The following is a 19,588-nucleotide window of genomic DNA, read 5'->3' on the forward strand; positions in this document are numbered from 1 at the left end:
GACCAAAAAAAAAACCTATATTAAAGATTGTGGTAGTATATTCACAGACACAAATGAGAACATCAGTTTGTCTTGTTCAAAAGAATCTTTATTTAAACTTGGGTAAAATTCAATCATTTTTACAACATGTATGAATATTCAGCAGTATGTACAGGTCTGTACATGTTGAAAAAGACATCTAAAATATACTTAAAAAGTGTTAAAAGAAGCTAGAGGAGGAAAACAATGTACATGATGAAGACGTATTAACATGGTCCATCTCTCTACAGACAACACAGATAAAACAGACAAAACTAGAGAAGTGACCAGGGAAACTCGCCCCCATTCACACAGCCGATCTGAGCTTCAACAACGACACGCCTGTCCACTCAGCTTCAAACACACGAATGATTCAAGAACAAATGCAAACAAGCATCAAGAACCAGAGAATGATTCTGAACACCAGGAACCACAACATTTATATTGTTTCCATCTGGACTTATTTAAATGTACAGGAATAGCTCGTCTGCTTCGTTGTAGGGGTCAGCTGTCAAAGATTGCTTCAATGTGAATGTGTCAGTTTAGTCAAGCTTCATTAAGAAAGTTGAGAAGGGATCTGACTGACTGCAGAAGAAAAATAAAAACGGGATTCTATAGAAGGAATAATCTCTATTGTACAAATCAAGGCCAATAAAAATCATTTACACCCAACCAATGAATAAAATATGAAGAATCTGAGGGTCTGTCGTTCTCAGAGGCTGGCAGGCAGGGAGAAGTGGTCAGAGAATTAAGAGTGATTTTGACCTAATGTGCAGCAGCTGGGGTAGGTTTGCTGTCCAGCAGTTTCTCCACCATGAGTTTGGCGTAGCGAATGCGGCTGGCGAGCTCCTTGCTGCAGCCGAACTCCTCCAGCAGGGAGAGCTTGTAGGTGCGGAAGTCTCGCTTCTCATCGATGTAGGTCACTGCGCCCATCAGGGGGCACAGGATCAGCTTGGTGTGGTCCTGGAGAGAGAGCAGAGGGAAGACCAGGCTCAAGGTTTGAAGGAATAATGGTACTTAAAATGACAACAAAAAAAAATAAAAGCTTGTTGATAGCACAATTTCATGGTGCCATATTTATGCCCCTGTAACATTTCGCCCCCGCTGTAAATGTCACTGTGTAGGAACGAAGCAATCCCCCCTCTGCATTGATGTTGGGGGTAGTATGCAAGAAGAGGATCAGCAAATGGCCAATTATTAAATAGGAATGAGTCAACTAGGACTCAATAGGAATGACTCAAGGCCCGTCAGAAATGCACTAAAAACCTCACAGCTGTTTCAGATTGGGTGTGGGTTGGCTGCAGCATGTGCCAGCTTCAGCTACCAGATTGTTTGCTGCATCTCGCTGCAGTCACAGCCCTGTCACCCTCCTATGGGTGACTTGATTCATGATATAACTGAACAGGGAAAAATTTAGAGCACAAGCATTCTGTGCAAACAAGGTGAGTTTCTCCCCATAAATGCAAAACCAGCTTTTATTTTGTAAAGTACAAATTGGAAGTTTAACAGTACTATTTCTTGCCAATAATATATTCTACAGATACCGACATACTCTTCTGCTATTAAAAGGCAAATATGGCTTACCATTCACCCTTTTTGTCCCTTTTGTCAGATGTGCATGTCTCGCAGTAAAATTGGTCACGCCTTCTATTCTCTAGATTCTCAGCATGTGACCTGTGGCGCTTACACAGGCAGTAAAGCCCTGACTTATAACAGGCATGCCAAAATGAAAAATGAGCTGTGATACAGCCCTTACACAGCAGCCATGCACCCAGTCTGAAAAGGCCATTTAGAGCAGTGTTTTAAACTGGTGGGTTGGGACCCCAAAGTGGGTTGCAGAGCTGTTTTCTGTGGATTGTGAAGGAGTTCCTGGATAAAACTGTGAAAAAAAGTCCAAGATATACAAGATGTAATAGGTGAAATATATCCATGAATTTTTTTACTGTTTTTTTTTTATAATGAGACAGTTATTTTCTTTACATCTTTACTGAAGAAAAAAAACTGATTCTTATTTTTATGTTTTAGTAAAAAAAAAAAAAAAAGTCTCATTGTTTCAGCCTGATATGCTCTGTGGAGCATAGCTAACATTAGCAGCTAGCTCTGCCAGCCTTCATTCCTCAGATTACCATCATGCTTTGTCGTGTGGCCTTTTTTCACTTCGGTTTGGTAGTTATAAGCAAGTTCAACTCTTGACAGCCTGCATACCACATTATTTCCATTTTCTACCTTTAAAAAATCTTAGCTTACTGCACTGTTCCGACTACATGCCAACGGCTAAGCTTTGCACATTTAAGACTGTTGCATTGTCGGGGAGAAGTTCTGGCAGTAAGACAGTGGTCAATAACAGAAGCTACCATGGCTTCTAGAGGCGGGAGGCTTGATTATAGTTTAAAGAGTATTAGACCAGGATTTCAAGCCCGTGTTTATATAAAATGATGGTAATTAGTGAAACCAACTTAAAAATCGTGCGCTGGCTAACTTCACACACAAATTTAACCACACGCATCCCTACTCTCCATCTTATTTGGAACAAGATATGATTGAACAATTTTCAAAATTCATCGTTGCATAAATTTGATTTGTTGAAATATTTTGAAATTTGGGTTGCAATTGTTCAATCAAGAGGTGGAGGTGTGTGCTGAGATTAGACCAGGTGAGAGCCACTGATTCAAAGTATCATCCCCCAGCAGCAATGCTGGAGTAAAAACCCAATCTGGCTCGTCTCTCTGGGGATTCAAATTCCAGTATAATGCTGCTGCTTAGCCAGGACAGGATTCATTTACATTTTTTTTTTTATTTTGTAGTTATTTTTCATTGAATAACAAAAAATAGGGAGCTCTCAAATCTACCTAAAAAGTCCCTATAGACACAAACGAGAAGCAAAACTCAAATTTTGTTGATGTTGTTTAGAAGCATTCTGTAGCGCAGATGGTGGGTACTGCTAGCAGGAAAAAATGGCAGCTGGTTACACAGGTCCCAGTTCCTCTCCACTGACCTCTGTATTCTACATTTAAAGCTTTGTAGCATCAGCCCTTTTTAAGAGAAGAAAATCTGTCTAAGTTCATGACACTTTGTTAACGGCAAACCTTATTGTATGAATCCATCCAAAACCTATTAATCAGAGACTCACTTAAAAATGGCTGTGGAAAAAAAAACAAAATTTAAATGACAGTGTGAGTGCATCTAACCTGGAAGAAGTTGATCTGAACAGTGCCATTGGTGAGGTGCAGCACGATGGCACTTTTTGTTCTGAACCAGAGGGAGAGGTATGGCAGTCGGGCCAGCTCGTCTCCTTCCCGCCGTGCGATGTTGGCGCCTGCCTTCAGCAGGTGCTCGCTCATGTAGTTACGGAAATATTTCAGCAAAGTTATCTTTAAGGGGAAAGAAAGCAGGAGCCATTCTCAGTAACTTGCCCCACGTGGGGTTCAACAGGGAAAAAAATCGTAGCCAACAGCTTTAGGATGATCGAAACTCAGTATACCTTCTTATTGAGTGTGGGAGGAAATGATCGCACGCTGAGGTACGACTCGGCTGCCGTTTTGTCGATGTACTGCAGACTGTCTCCATCAGCATACATGATCAGACGAGTGTAGTCATTGAACAGCACACCAACGCTGTTATCACACAGCTGGTAACCTGAAAACAGATTCAAGGAAAGAATTTTTTTTTAACAACTTTGACTCCGTTGCTGCAGATTTAACACTCAAATGTGCTTTCATGGCGCCTTCTAGTGGCAAGAGTGCCATGCACCACTGTTTTTTGACTCAACTGCCATGATGGACATTGTGACCAGCCACATGAGGGGATTTAACTAGGTCTGCACAATATTAGATTTTTACCGGTATCTGATATTTACAGATTTATTGTAGCCAATAGATATTTGAATATGTTTTCCAGGCCTAAAACTTTAGTCCTTTAAGGTTTAAAGAATGTGGATTAATAGAGAAAAAGACCTTAACTGAAATAGGTCTGTTGGTCGAGCCTAGATCTTCAGTAACTTATACATATATTTTGCCATAATGTATAGTTGATATATGCTTATATTGACAGCCAAAATATCAGATGTAAATATCAGCTGAAATTCTGATATCTGCCTATACCAATAATTGCCTTTTAAAGTGGAAGAGAAAAGTGAAATGCAGCAATTATTGATAATACCCTTTAGATATTTTCCTCTTCTGCCATTTTAAATCAAAATGCCCAGGAAAAGGGTCTTGATTGCTCAGCAGTGGGCCCTGGAATCCATTAATGACTCAGCATTTTAGCATGTCTGGTTCCCTCGGCTCAAAGTCACTGGGATAATCAAATGAAATCTTGAATGCATGATTTAAATTTGTGTTAAAAAAAAATCTCTAAAGGTCCTTGTAAGTTTTTGACAAAATACATCTGCAAGTGTCTCACTTAGAGCTAAGCAATTGGTTGAGTTTCAATGTCAACCATCATTCAAGCCTCCAGTGATCAAGAGAACAAAGATTAAATGATGACTGTGTACTCTGCTGTGTTGCACTGATTTTGCCATGTGTTATAAATAGAGCGCACCCTCCCTTCCTTTACAGCACAGCGTGTGGTTTGTCCTTCCCACCAGAACAGCTCTTACTTTGATTTAAGTGATGAAAAGAAGGAGCTACAGCATGCACTCTAGTTAGTTTGGAAAGCAGGAGAGCTAAAGACGATGACAGAGACGCAGCAGAATAGCAATCATAATTGTGCATGTCATTTTTACATTGTATGTGGATGTATGGGCTCCTGCTAAAAGATCCAGATAGCTTCTGGGAAGTCTCATTTCACAAATGAATATTTAACCAATAATAGTGATTTATCATATCTGCCTTGTAATCGATTTTGTGAACAAAAAAGATTAAACAAAGGTTGGTTGATGAAAAAGGTATAATTAGGGCTGAACGATTTGGGAAAATAATCAAGGCTAATTGCAATATTTTCCCCCAGTATTGCAATCACAATTTGATATGCAATTAATTCTTAAGTTCCTTCTATTAGGTGTTTTTTCAAACACAAGCAGTAAATCATTCTATATTACAACAAATCAGATAAAACTAGAGCTGAACAATTTTGAAAAATATCTAATTGTGATGATTTTGACTCGTACTGCAAAATAGACAGGAAACATTTTAGTCTAGCTTTAGTCCATAAAAAGTCCTCACATTTTAGTCTTTACTTTTAGTTCAAGCATTTATTCTCTTGCCTAAATCTGGTACCAAATCATGGTAGTATGTTCTCTGCACTCTGTCAAACCTGGGGTCCCTGCTTTCTACAGCTGAGAGGCAGAATAGCTACAGCTGCATTGTTTTGACAGATTTACCCACAGTAAAGAAATATCATGGATTTTGAATGTCCGACGAAAACTACATTACATTTTAGTCATCTTGACGAAAACTAAACTTACTTTGTCAGTTTTAGTCATCACAGATCTATTTCTGTTAGTCTTAGTCTAGTTTTTGTCATGGAAAAAAGGCTGTCGATGAATAGTTTAAATCAATGATATTAACACTGTACCATACTGACTTCCAGGTTAGCCTACAAAATAAACCACCCCTTTAGCTGAAAGATTTCAACAGCAACTTCTGATATATACAGAAGAAATAAATTACTCAGAACTGAAACAAAAGTGCAGGAAGAAACTCAGCATTTGAAAGGGACTTTAGTGTATCTTTAAGCAGACTTTAGGTCTTGAACTCTTCCTTTGTAACATACTTTCACTGTTCACCAAGTCAAAAATACTCCTTCACACAATGTGCAGTAAAAGCAGAAAGAATTAAGAAAAAGCTATGCCAGTTTAATCTTTCATAATGACAGATAAAGTAAAATTCTAGCTGGATTTGGAGTCAGTCTCATGCTTACCTAATCCATATTTGTCAGAGTAATCCACCCATTTGCTGATCCAGAAGATGGGAATACATGCAGGATCCTCTGCCTCCTCTGGAAACACAAAATCAGGTCATGAACCTTGACTACAACGCTGGCATGAGCGCATTAATGACCCTAACCTTTAAATTAGTTGGCATTACATCTAAGAGGATTGATCAATTACACTGAAGAGTTTGCACTCACCCTGGCAGATGACGGCCTTCTCTGAGGGTTTGGCAGCGATGATGCTGTTGAGCTGCTGCAGCATATCTTTCAGGTGGTTTTCTGATGGCTCCGCCTCCCTAAAAAAAACAACATACAACATTTACGTCACTCAGCTGTTTCACCTGTTCTCATAATAAAGGTGGAACTTAGCACTTTGTTGAACTTGCTTAACCATTAAATTTGCTTTAATGACTTGTTGTAATGATTTATAATCATGTTATGCCCCGGTTCTATGATTGTTGAAGACAAAATAATCTGGTCAGACTCAAACAAGCTCTCTTTAAACTTTAATGTTTCTCATTTACATTAAGATAGTGGGGAAAAAGGAGTCTTGGGAGTGTCTTAGAAAGCTCCTTTGTTGATTTGAGCACTTCTAAATTCTAATTTGTATCAAAAGTACCACCTAAATAGCTCAGCATATTGAGGAACACATTAATAGCTACAGAAATACGGATAAAGGTTGCTTTTTATGGCTTAACCTATTTTAAAGTACCTCCCTAGCATTAAACATTTCACAAACATCTCACCTTTGCAACGGCTCATCCTTCACATCCACCTTCTCTGTCCCTGCTGGAGAGAAAAACCCCAAATCTTAACATTGATCACACCAAAATATTGATTTTATACACCATCTACCTATACCATCTTTATATTTTCAGGTTTCCAGGAGTGTTACCTTTGTTGTTGATGGCGGTCAGTGGGCGTCTCTGGTTGAGCTCCATAGCTGTGGACGGGGCGATGGAGAAGCGCGGGGGCACAGTGAGGCAGGTGGTGGGCAGGCGTAAGGGGATGTAACCTGATGTGAAGAACTCGTCTGTCTGGAGGTCAGCAATGGTTGGCCTTTGGGCGGGGTCGGCATGCAGCATTCGCTTGATGAGAGAGGACGCGGCAGGGTTGATGTGCTGCAAAGAGGGTTTAAGTTATAAGGAACAGTTAAGAGACACTAAATTATGAAGAAATGATTAGAGCTGCATTTATCCAGCGTACCCAAGGGATGGTGTAGTTGTTTTTCTTAATGCGGTTGTAAGTTTCCTTCAGGCAAGAGGTCTCAAATGGGGGCTTACCCACCAACAAAGTGTACCTAAGAATACACCAATGAAGAAAGTTAGTCTGACTGGGATGGATCACATGAAAAGCTGCTGTATTTTCCTTTTTCATTAGACTTACAGAATGCATCCAAGTGACCAGACGTCCACCTCATAGCTGTGGCCTTTCTTACAAAGCACCTCAGGTGCGATGTAGTTGGGCGTTCCACACAATGTCTTCTTCCTCTCACCATCAAACTCGATCTTAGTGGCTAAACCAAAGTCACCTGGAGGAGAGAGAGGACATACTGTTGTAAGCATCAAGCATCAAGTACCAGGACTTACATTTGGGTACCCGCTGATAACAGGTACAATAGGAGTACTTAATACCATAAATGTTCCTCAAATTATTTTGAAAGTTTGTTTTATTTCCATCAATGTTCTTCTTCCTTTCTATTGACAATATATCAGGGAACAGTTTTCATTCTCTACTTTTACCATCCTCATTTGTGTTAAAATATCACCAAACAGCAGACATGGCTCCAACTATGACTACATACATAAGAGGATAACATTATGCTGAGCACACTGTTTAATGAGTACAATTACTTAGGCGTAGTATCTGCAGCGATACCAGATACTTGCATTAGCATCTGTGCTTCCCTAATATTGGCGAAACGGACCAAAGCTATGCATCTCAATTTTTCATGATTTTTATTTTTCTTCCACAAATCAGTGCTGTTTGTCGGCCTTTCCATACGCGAGTACAAATTTTAAAGCAATACAAAGTTGCAGACAACAACCATTTAGTGTTAACTTATTGAAGAAATGCTGTCTTTTTTCATTCCCTGAAAAGTGGTGATTAAGGTGATGGGTTTTAGCCTCACACCAGCAATAAAAAAGTCTTTTACATGTGCCTTGAGGTGTTAAAATTTATGATGCTGAAATAATGCTATCTAATCTCAATTTAGAAAAAAAGGACCAGTAGTACTAGAAGCGCTTAAGGTGTAAAATAATAAATATCCAGCAGTTTTTCATTTAAAGTTACCGTAAGGGAAAGAGAGAGCAACAATTGGGCACTTCTTGATAACAAATTGCTTCCAAAATATATGTGTGACTTAGACAAATTTAGAGGTTTGCTTGCATTTTTTGTTTTTTTGGTAATGAAAAATAAATGACGAAATATTTGGAACCTGGATCTTCCATTTTGATTGTAATGATCAACAAGCATCAGGTTAGAATTTTGCTTATGGCCTGAAATTCGACATCTTTACAATGTCAGTGTGTTTGCTTCTCATGAGGAATGTCTCCACCATTCAGGAAGCTTGACATATCAGAAGTAAGGTGTGTATTTTCCTCTATGACTGGACCAACAGGTTTGTTTGTGTGAGTCTTAAATAAAAGTTTAGGTAGTTACAACATCTATTTGCCATGTGACAAGGTATGTCAAACAGGTATATTACCAAGTGCATTTACAAATATGAGTCGTCTGACTTGGTGCGATGAAAACATTGGTCTAATAAAAATAAAACAGTAAGAGGTTGTAAGAACAGCGGTACTAGACATGCTAAAAGTGGCAAGTGTAACGAAGATAGCAAGTTACCTATCTTGACCTCCATGTCATCATTAAGGAAAATGTTCCCCAGTTTCAGGTCTCTGTGGATGACTCTGTTGCTGTGCAGGTACTGGACACCTTTGAGCAGCTGGGTCATGTAGTAGCGAGCTTCGGGCTCAGTCACAGCCTTACGACGCTTGTGAAGCTCCAACAAGGACTGAAAGAGAAATTGAATCAAAATGATGAAGCTCTTATTGTTGCATGATATTGGTATCAGCAGACACTCCCCTAGACAGTAAATTATCAGTACTGGCAGATTTGAACATTTATGCTGGTGTGTATAATTGATGGACTGTGAATATCTGCTGCATGTACGAATATGTTTGTAAAGTTTTAGTAAGGAACAACAGCCCTATGTCAGCTGAAGTGTTTCTCTTCGTTCATACTCACTCTTTAAAATTTAAATTGAGTTCAAGGGACTGAAATTGCAGATCTGAACTACATTAATGTATTTGTATCTATAATGAATGCATTTGTAAACATATTAGCATCACTGGTCAATTCTTATTGTAGAATTTGACAAGGACAAAACAAATATGAGTTGGCTTTAAGTGGCATATTGTAAAGGAAATGGCCTGGTCTCTTAATCCTAAGCAAATATGTCTGTGACCATGGCATCACAAAAAAGGGAGGATGAACCAAAAAACTAGTAAATTTTGAGATCTCACAACGGTAATAAGTGTTAATTTGGTAGAAAGCGAAGATGTAATGGTCCTGGAATTCAAATCGACTCTCATTCCTCATATTTTAGGTTGCCTCTCATGTGACATGGAGGACAACGGAAGAGGCCGTCATTTTAACGGTTGGCCCCGACAAGTATGTCCACATGAGAGAAAGCTGTACTTGCAAAAATACTCACCCTTCTCCTACAGATTTCCAGGACGACGAAGACAAAGTCGTCATCTTCGAAAAACCCATGGAATCCGACGACGTTGGCGTGGTTAAGGCTTTTGTGAATGGCTATTTCAGACGTCATTTTCTCCCTCTGGTGCTGCTTCAGGATGAGCGACTTGGGCACGATTTTTCCTGCGAAAACCTGCTTCGTTTCCAGGTCTGTTATCTCGTAGCATTTGGCAAAACCACCTTTTCCGAGGAATCTCCCCCTCGCGTATCTCCTCATGGTGCGAGGGTCGACCAACACATCTGGGATTTCTTTGAGAGGAGCCGATTTCGGGTCGACATGTGCCGACGGATTCGCCGGTTTCGCAACACCTGCACTCATTTTGGATTAAATTGGTGTTCGGCGTTTGTAAAATAAGCTTTTAAAAGCAATTCGAAGTATCTGCAATATCTTTAAATGGTCAACAATTGTTAACCGACGTCAGTTTAGCCCTGAACGCTAGCTTCTTCGCTTGCACTGGATAATTCAAATCAAAACTACCGTAAACCGCATTTAACGTGAACGACTATCAAAGCTTTATTCTAACATTAAAAATACAACGCTTTTGAATCTCAAAATTCATAAAAACCTGAGGCAGACATGAAAACAATCGCCAGACTCGTCCCTCGGTGGTTGCGGCGTTATCCCGTTCTGCCTTTTGACAACAGTCATCAGCACAAGTTTAAAATGCTGCCTCGGTCGTTACGGCGCTCTGTGATTGGTCGGCTCGATTTGAATTCCGTGGCGGTGCAGCTAAGCATTGTGGGAAGATCAGTGCAAATGTGGCCAATCACTGACCGAGAAAGGCATATCCTACGTTGTGATTGGCTGAGTGTTTGTTGCTGGTTGGTGAGCTTTTCCTGGTGCGCAAGACTGACGGGAAATGTAGTGGGAATGGTATTTAAACAGTTGTTAGCGCGGAAGTTGTGGTCAAATAAGATTTTTTCCCCACTTGTTTACCCAAGCAAAAGGTCTAAGTATATTGTATACATAGCTAAGTTACAATTTTGATAAAACATGCTCATTAAAACAGACCATTTGTCATATTACGTGCCTGACTTATGGGAAATTAAGCTAACCTAGGATAGTTTGTATCGAAAAGTCTCTGAATAGAGTTACGTTTTTCTACAGTTTTTTTTTATAGTAGTAGTGTTAATGGTTTTGTAACAGCTATAATTTGACAAAGAAATTCTTTTCAAATTTCAACATAAAATATAAAATTTTCCTTACATTTATTAAATTCATATCTTAGAAATGCTGTGTGTATCTTTGTAGCTGGAACATGTTTTCATCTTATTACACCAGTACAATTCAGATACTTAGCCTATTTAGACATGATGTCACACTGCATGCTCATTATGCCACAGTAACTTTTATTTAATTCCTCAAGGAAATGTTTATGCTGTCACTTAACTGAACTTTTGGTACAAATGTAATATAGACCACTTTAAATAGGCGTAACATTTCTTTGGCTGATGAGCCACAGGAACTGTTTTTTGAATTGGCAAAGGTGTTGTTTATTTTCCTGTCAGTGAGGGGCAGCATTTCCCAAATTCACTGTGACAGATTTACATTCAGACCCCCTTAACTTATTTTTTTGTTTTTATTTTTTACTTTTTTAAATTGTTATTGTTAAGGCTTTCACATGGAGGTTTTTTGCAAACTCCAAGTAGACATTCATGTGTCTAGAGCCCGTCACCCTGCCATATGGCTCAGATCTTTAGAGGACTCTATGGAGCTTAGTCAGAGTGGCCATCAGGCTCTTAGTCACCTCTCATACTAAGGCCCTTCTCCAATAGCTCAGGTTTGCCAAGTGACCAGCTCTTGGAAGAGTCCTAGTTGGGCCAAACTTCTTCCATTTGAGAATTATGGAGACCAGTTTCAAGTGTTGTTGCAACGGGTCTGAATACCTGTGTCAGTGTGATATGTCAATTTTTTTTTTGTTCATAACTTTGCAAAAGAAATTCTAAAATCCTGTTTTCACTTTGTCATGATGGGGTACTGAGTATAGCTGAAAACATTATTTTCAAATGCAGCATCAGGCTGCAACATTGAAAGAGGTGGTCTGAATACTTTCTGAATGCACTATATGACTAGCTTCTATATGAAATTGACCTCTGTTCCATGAATATGTCATTCAGTTTTTACTCCATTTACCACATAGTACTTGGTATTCACTATGATAACTTACCTTATTTTTGATGTCTTTTATTTTATCAGGATAAACGACTAATGGTACATTAAATGGAACATTAAAGTTAAGGGAGAAAACTTGCATATGTTTTTTGCCCCAGTTTTTTATTAAAAAGCTGTTGTTGACCTTTGTGTTCTACTGTTAGGCCAGTTTTACTGTTTTAGTTCCTGAATTAACATGGTAAAATAGTGGAATAAACATTACTTGATCAATTCACCTGAGCACAATGTTATTTTTCAGCATTAATGCTGAATGTTGACAGTACAAAGCTAATTTAATTTCTTTCAGTTACCCCACAGGTGTAAGACAGCACAACCAAAAGAAGAAAAAGATAAACAGTACAAAATCTTGAAAACGAAACATCTCCCTTTTCATCAATACCACTGTTATAGAGATTTTTTTGTGATACCTTCCTGTTTGACATCGTGATCTCAGATCTCCTTTACCTTATGTGAGGGGTTTTGTGTAAACAAGAACATTCATTTATTTGTAAATCAGGCCTAACATGAGGATTAAGTGGAGAAAGGTGAGAGGGGGAATACGTGATGAAGAAAGGACTAAAAATTGAAAAACCATAAGATCCGTGGGTTTATCCTCTTTGTTCCATGCACTTCACAGCATGTGTTTTTTTGGAGTGTTAGTGGGTGTCTATGTTTATTTACCATCACAAACTGCTCAGCTCCTGTGGCTTTATACAAAGGGAACAGCTATTTTTATGAAGCACTGGCTGATTTGAATATTCCCTACTTGTATTCACTGGAGCTAACAATGGCAACTGACGTCCATCATTATGACTATGACAAACAAGGAACAAAAATAGATCAGTTACTGGGTGTTTGGATTTATTTTTTTATACCCATAATAACAAGTACACAAATTTTACTTTTAATCAAGTGCTGTACTTCTTTGTTTTTTGAGGAACTTAAGTGAGGAAAGAATAAAACAAAGCAGCAACCACAGTTATTTATTTATTTATTTATTTATTTATTTATTTTGCATATTTGGAAATGGTATTTGATATGCATGCAACCTGCAATATATGATGATAGATAGATAGATAGATAGATAGATAGATAGATAGATAGATAGATAGATAGCTCGATAGATAGATAGATATTTCATCGATTTTGAGGGCAATTATTATAAATGTTATTTGAAATCTATGTAATGGCATCACTGAAACACTGCGTTCATGGACAAAATTTAACAGGGCCATGTCCGTGATGCGTTCAGTGGCATCGTGGAAATTCGTGTGCTCTTGGCAAATGGCTGATGCGACAAATGGAGAGAACTTCAATGGAAATTGGATCTTTTCTGTCTTGACAGTCCCTGTTAATTTTTGAAACATGTCAAAATGCATCGGAAAGTTAATGTTTAATTGCATTTCAGATAATTTGACTGTAGCGTTATTGGTGAAGAGCGCTCCAAAGCCAGCATTTAACAATACTATGTGTGTTTTTAAAACTTAGCGCTGACACCTTCCACTTGGTTGGTTGGTCATTGATTGTTCATTCTACCAAGTTCACCTTAGTCGACCAGTGTGTGTGAGAATAAAACAGCGTGAGTGCTGACTCAGTGACTGATGCACAGCAGTAGACAGAGAGAGGAGCAATGCAATGCTGGGAAACCCAGGTAGATAGATGGAGAACATGTTATACTCTAAAGGTTTCACAGTGGTTATGCTGTCATTAACTTTGACTTCAAGTTGACACAAAAATGATGGCTTTTTGAATGAAGTGGTGCTGATAGTGTCTGTGCTGCCCTCATTTAAAACATTTATTCCCACTGTCTTTCAAATTCACTGGTTGGCAAATACTTTGTATTAAGTCCCTTTATCGTCACATTAAAATGCATGTTAGGTGTGTCTGTTACAGAGGGCAGAAAAGAGAAAAAATGATGTCTCATGCACACCAAAATCTTCAGTGTGAATTTAACTCCAATAGTGTTAAATGCAACACGTTTTCCATATTTTATATAATTCTCACCAGCAATGAGATAAATCCACACTTTAGAAAGTGTTGATATTTAACTCTCCTGTTGTTATTTTTAACACACATTGTTGTTTTTTACATTAAAGTGAACACAACCATGTGTTACTACCTTTCATTTCCAGTGTGAATTTAAGTATTAAAGTATTGCCACCTTGTGTTCAATAGTTTGCTGCTGTTGAACCAAAACCTCAAAATCACCACTTTCCAGGGAATTAAAAAGAAACACTGTATCTTTACAAATAATTCAATACAGGTTAGTGTTAGTCAGCAAAAAAAGGTTTAAATAAAAAAAGGAACAAAACCCAGACAGAAATGGTGACAAATAACACTGATGAAAAAAATAATAATGAGAAATGGACTTATAAGGAGCAAAGAAACAAATACAGAGCTAGTAAACTCCACTTTTTAATTTTTTAGGAGTTTTATTTGTCCATGTCATAGTATTTACTGTACAATCATGGTTTCAACAATTCCATTTTAGCATGGGGTTTAAATAGATCATTTAAAAACCAGAAGAATGTTACAATAAACAAAATTTTGTTAACATATTTCATGGAATCTTCCATGCTTCCATCCTGTCACTGAAACACAGACAACAAGCTTTCATTGAAACAATTTATTAATAACCCAAGTTTCTATACTCTATGTCCTCATAACTTTGTGGGCATCTGTATGACTCCTCAAGCCAAGAACTAGAACTGATTAAAATCAGCACTCCATCCCTTACTGAAAACATCCCGTGCTACATTTGGAAACTGACTAACTCAGTGGATATCTCCTCTCACGGTTCAGAAGTGTCTGCTATCAAAAGCAAAACTAATTCACCAGAAACACGAGTAAAGGAATCCCATCAGTGATCACTGTACACACCTTAACCCGTAACAACAGTTCTAAAACACATCTAAACACTCTGCTCAGTCTCATGAGGGGAAAACTCTGCCTTCCACATTTGAAATAGCCGTAGATGGCGATTAGCTCACTTGATTCTTTACAGAGTTGGACTAAGACTGAAGTATAACTCCTACAGGCCTTAAACTTAAAATGAGTTAAAATTACACTTTGGGAGTTTAAATCGACTCCAAAATGTTTAATGCTGAGATTTCAACATCAGTTTTTGCTGTGTGGGCATTTATCCCTGAGCTGCGGACCCTGTGCCGTCACCTGGGTGACATTCTCTTTGATACATGCTCCTTAAGGACACGGGCTGGAAAAAGTCAATCCTGTTAATATTTATCATCATGAATTAAGACAAAAACCATTTCTGAGGTTATTTTGTTGACTCTGTGATGCTGTATAGTTATTGTGCCATGATCTTGGAAACTATATGGTGAAAGGAAGATACATGTCTCTGTATGTATGTCTCTGAGTCAGTAATTTTAGTGCAACATAATGAGGGTTAAAAAAATTAACAATTTTTCATAAAGCTTGTTAAAATAATTTCTAAGATCATTTAAACTACCAGAATGGTACAATAAGAACACTGTCACTGATTAAATTGATCTTGAGATAAAGTATTTTTCTTTTTTTTTACCTGAATGACCAATCAAACGGTTAATGTGTGGGTGTAATTTCAGTATGATAAAAACAATATTTGAGAAAAAAAATCTGAATTCTGACTTTAATCTCAGAATTCTGACTTTTCTCTCACAAGTAAAAAAAACATTGTGTCTGAAAAAAACATTTTTTCAGTGGCCCTAATCCTCTTCTGTATAATTCAGATATATCATTACCTTACCCTTTATTGCAGTGGTTCTCAAACTTTTCAGCCTGCAACCCCGGAAATAAAGGTGCCACAGACTGGGGACCCTCACTGTACCTGAAGGTGGATCAACACGGCCATGCACTTTCAAGGTAGTCACCTGCAGACAAGGCTGCCCATAAGGGGGGTAAATGGGAGAGTTGAGTTAAGTAAAGCTGTGATATCCATAATTGATATCTAACCTGATAAAATAACCACTCTTATCAAAGAACTATATCTATCTTTTTAATCACTTGTGTAGTAAATAACCTTGTGGAAAAAGTTGGCCTAAATAGTGGTAAAAGTGAGTTCAAAAGAAGCTGAAATTGCTTTAAATTGGCTAAAATGTGTGGAAATTTTGTGAACAAATTGAATTGAAAAATTGGTATAAACTGGCAAAAAAGTGTTAACTAAAAAAGGAGAAAATAGGCAGATATTTGCAGAAACTGGTTGGCAAAAAATGGCAACGCCTGGCATCAGAGTGGACGACGCCATCATCTTCCTCCTCCATCGAGCTCTTTCTCACCTGGAGTCACCTGGGAGCTCTGTTCTCTTCCTGGACCTCAGCAGTGCTTTCAACACCATCAGGTCCTGAGGGACAAGCTGGAGCTGTCTGGAGTGGACCAACACCTCACATGCTGGATTGTGGACTACCTCACCAATCGCCCACAGTATGTGAGGACCCGGGACTGTGTGTCAGGGACCGTCCTCTGCAGTGTAGGGGCCCCCCAGGGAACGGTGCTGGTGTAGTTCCTCTTCACCCTCTACACTGCTGACTTTTCCCACCTGCCACCCACCTGTCACCCACCTGCCACCCACCTGTCACCCACCTGTCACCCACCTGTCACCCACCTGTCACCCACCTGCCACCTGCAGAAGTTCTCTGACGACTCTGCAATCATCAGCCTCATCACAGATGGGGACGACCGGTCGTACAGAGGACTGATCCAGAACTTTGTGGACTGGTGCCAGCGGAACCACCTCCAGATTAATGCTGGAAAAACCAAGGAGATGGTGGCGGGCTTTCGTCGGCGCCCCCACCCCCCCATCCCCAGTGAACGTCCAGGGAAGGGACATTGAGATGGTGACATCTTACAAGTACCTGGGTGTTCATCTGAACCATAAACTGGACTGGACTGATAACACCACTGCACTTTACAAAAAAGGTCAGAGCAGACTCTATCTGCTCAGGAGGCTGAGGTCTTTTGGGGTGCGGGGGGCACTCCTGAAGATCTTCTATGACTCTGTTGTGACCTCAGCCATTTTCTACGGTGTGGTCTGCTGGGGGAGCGGCTCTCAGCTCTGTCCTGGGATGACATCTGGAATCTGTGGAGGAGTTGGGGGAGAGGAGGATGACAGCCAAGCTGTCCTCCCTGATGGACAATGACTCCCACCCACTCCAACACACACTCACTGCACTAAGGAGCTCCATTAGTGACAGGATGATCCACCTGAAGTGTGTGAAGGAGAGGTATCACAGGTCCTTCCTTCCCGCAGCTGTTAGACTCCACAACAGGAACTGCTCCAAATAATCTGTGCAATTAACCATATTTATATGTATAATCTGTACACGTTTGTATATATTTGTGTGTAAAAAAAGTGGTAAAAAGGAGTTAATAATGGGTCAACAGAGGCAACATTAATCTAAAGTGGCAAGAATTGGTTTAAAAGTGGCAAAAACAGGCAGAAAAAAGTGGTGGAAAGAGTTTAAAATTGAAAAAATAGGTGTTAAAAGGCAAAAATGTGTTAAAATTGATGGGAAAATTGATGAAAATGGGTTATGATGGGTGTAAAGTGGCAACAGTGTAATTTAAAAAATATTCTTAGTTTTTTTTTTTTTAGGGAATCTGGGGACCCCCTCTCAGTGTCTCGCGACCCCCAATGGGGTACCGACCCCAAGGTTGAGAACCGCTGCTTTATTGGGCAGGTAACAGTAATTAGTTTAGGTGTCCATTCAAAATAAAAAGTTCAGGAAAAAAACAATTTCAGTGACAAAAATGTTTTATTGACACAAAAGTAAGAATATACACAAAAAACGTGACAAATAAGAAACACTGCAGCACTTAAATACACTTTTAATTCCATATAATTCAGAGGACAACCCCTTCAAATTCCAATATCTGAAAAATAATAATAAAACAACAGTTATTTGTTTGTGTGTTGACCAGCATCACGTGGAGCAGAGCAGTCCAGCTGCAGAGTTCATCTCATCACATTCATGTCCTATGACAGGATACAGCTGTGGTTCTTCCTCAGCGGGGGTCTCCTCTTCACTGCCGTTCTGGGCTCCGTGTCTCTGCGCCTCCACACCGCGGGGCTCAGGCGGTGCGGCACTTTCACCTGTTGCAGCAGGGAGCGAAACACCCCCACCGTGTTTCCACCTGTGCGCGCGGACGCCTCCACAAAGTCTGCAGCCCACTCACCCTCCACAGTGGCCATGACATCAGCCGCCAGCAGCACGCGACCCTCGGCCTCGGTCAGATCCGCCTTGCAGCCAACCACTGTTATGGCCGCGCCTTTGCCGCCCCGCAGCTCCAGAATCTCGTCGCGGAGCCGTTTCACTTCCTCGAGGGACCCGGGGTCGTCCACGGCGTACACGAGGGCGAAGGCGTCGCTGTGCCGTATGCAGAGCTCGCGCATGGCCGGGAACGAGTAGCTCCCGCTCGTGTCCAGGATCTCGAGTCGCATCTTCCCTGACCCGGGAATGTCATACTCCAGCACGTGAAGCTCCTCCACTGTGCGCGTGTACTTGTGCTCGAAGCGGTCGTGGAGGAAACGGCGGATGAGCGCGCTCTTACCGACCCCTGCTGCTCCGAGGAACACCAGCCGGACCGTGTTGGGACGTCCTGATAGAGACATGCTAATGTGATCGGGAGCTAATAACTCAGTCCGAGATTCTCCAGCTACTGATAGTGGACTGATGCTCTGATCTGCTCTTTAACACTGAGGAGTATTTATAGGCTGACCACTGCCGCTCTCCACCAATCAGCTTCCTCCCTCTGTCAGTCTCTGACTTGCACGAGGTAAGGAGGGATTCACAGCAAGACCACGCAGCACTCTGACATTTAACAGCATGGAAACATAAATGAATTTCATGTCTGTTTTACTGTATGTCAACAATCAGCAGGGGGACTCACTGGACACTCAGTCACGTGGCCACGTTTTACAGTTAATATGAGTCACTGCAGCCATAAATGAGGCGTGAAATCATCATTAATAAGGAAACATTATACTTCACCACCAATTTATTTATCAGTGCTTTAAAATGAGATCAGGCATCAGTGAAGCTACCTGAGGATATTCAAAGGCATACATTCACCTGCAGGGGCGTAGCTATAGGGATTAAGGGCCCCCAGAAAGAATATAACACAGAGCCTCCCTTACCTGGCTAGCAAAGCAACACTTGATGCATCATTTTTAGAAATATCTGTGCATTTTAATTTATTTTTGAACCATAATTTCCACATTTACAAGCAATTTTTTTTTTTACTTTGGTTATATTAAATTTGAATAAATTGCAGGCTTAAAAGTAATGCATAGATTTGGATTTTTCCCACAAATTGACCATGTGCAATCTGCAAAACAATAAAATAAGGATAGAATTTGTGAAAGGGTATGTAAAAATGTGAGTTAGTTTGCATAAATTCACCAATTAGTGAAATATTTGCTTTTAAATTTTAAGGGAATAGAAGAATCTAAATAAAAACAACCAAACAAAAGTGAAAAATGTCCTTGAAAAAGACCATTTTTAATCTGCAGAATTATAAAATATGTATGCAATATGTTTAAATCAATGCAAAAATTGGAATTCAGTTTGTAAAAATTAACTGGAAAGTGAAATATTTGTTGTGATAAATATGGATGACAGAAAATCAAAACATTCAAAAATGTGAAAAAAATGTGGCTTTTGCCAAAATTGTGTTCATTTTTAAAGTGCTAATAAGATAAGATAATCATGTTGGATTAAAAATGGTAAACTCCAGAAAAACGGGTTCCTGAATGGGCAGGCAAATGGGGGAGTGACACTGCCATGTCAT

General features: G+C 39.6%; 2 protein-coding genes across 2 annotated transcripts; both read right to left on the bottom strand.

Moving 5' to 3' along the window:
- Window positions 1-72: 72 nt before the first annotated feature.
- On the bottom strand, window positions 73-10,312 carry plk1 (polo-like kinase 1 (Drosophila)). Its single transcript, XM_041786376.1, has 11 exons — window positions 9,608-10,312; window positions 8,737-8,905; window positions 7,276-7,420; window positions 7,096-7,189; window positions 6,785-7,010; window positions 6,636-6,678; window positions 6,088-6,185; window positions 5,878-5,955; window positions 3,500-3,654; window positions 3,207-3,389; window positions 73-981 (listed from the first exon to the last, which is right to left on the bottom strand). Exons 1-11 carry the CDS (start codon window positions 9,968-9,970, stop codon window positions 784-786), a joined length of 1,752 nt encoding a protein of 583 aa, XP_041642310.1. The 5' UTR covers window positions 9,971-10,312; the 3' UTR covers window positions 73-783.
- Window positions 10,313-17,534: 7,222 nt separating this feature from the next.
- Window positions 17,535-18,464, bottom strand: rasd3 (RASD family member 3). The gene has a single exon (XM_041785778.1). The coding sequence runs from the start codon at window positions 18,408-18,410 to the stop codon at window positions 17,775-17,777; it is 636 nt and encodes a 211-aa protein (XP_041641712.1). The 5' UTR covers window positions 18,411-18,464; the 3' UTR covers window positions 17,535-17,774.
- Window positions 18,465-19,588: the final 1,124 nt, after the last annotated feature.

The sequence above is a fragment of the Cheilinus undulatus genome, linkage group 4 (genome assembly GCF_018320785.1).
Source record: "Cheilinus undulatus linkage group 4, ASM1832078v1, whole genome shotgun sequence".
NCBI classification, from domain to species: Eukaryota; Metazoa; Chordata; class Actinopteri; order Labriformes; family Labridae; genus Cheilinus; species Cheilinus undulatus.

Bases quoted from the DNA above. Each gene is read 5' to 3' on its own strand.
- rasd3 (XM_041785778.1), bottom strand. From the start codon at position 18,410: ATGTCTCTATCAGGACGTCCCAACACGGTCCGGCTGGTGTTCCTCGGA.
- plk1 (XM_041786376.1), bottom strand. From the start codon at position 9,970: ATGAGTGCAGGTGTTGCGAAACCGGCGAATCCGTCGGCACATGTCGAC. The intron at 8,906-9,607 runs GTGAGTATTTTT...TTTCTCTTTCAG, and splicing joins TGGAAATCTGTAGGAGAAGG to TCCTTGTTGGAGCTTCACAA. The intron at 3,655-5,877 runs GTAAGCATGAGA...ATCTGTTTTCAG, and splicing joins CTCTGACAAATATGGATTAG to GTTACCAGCTGTGTGATAAC.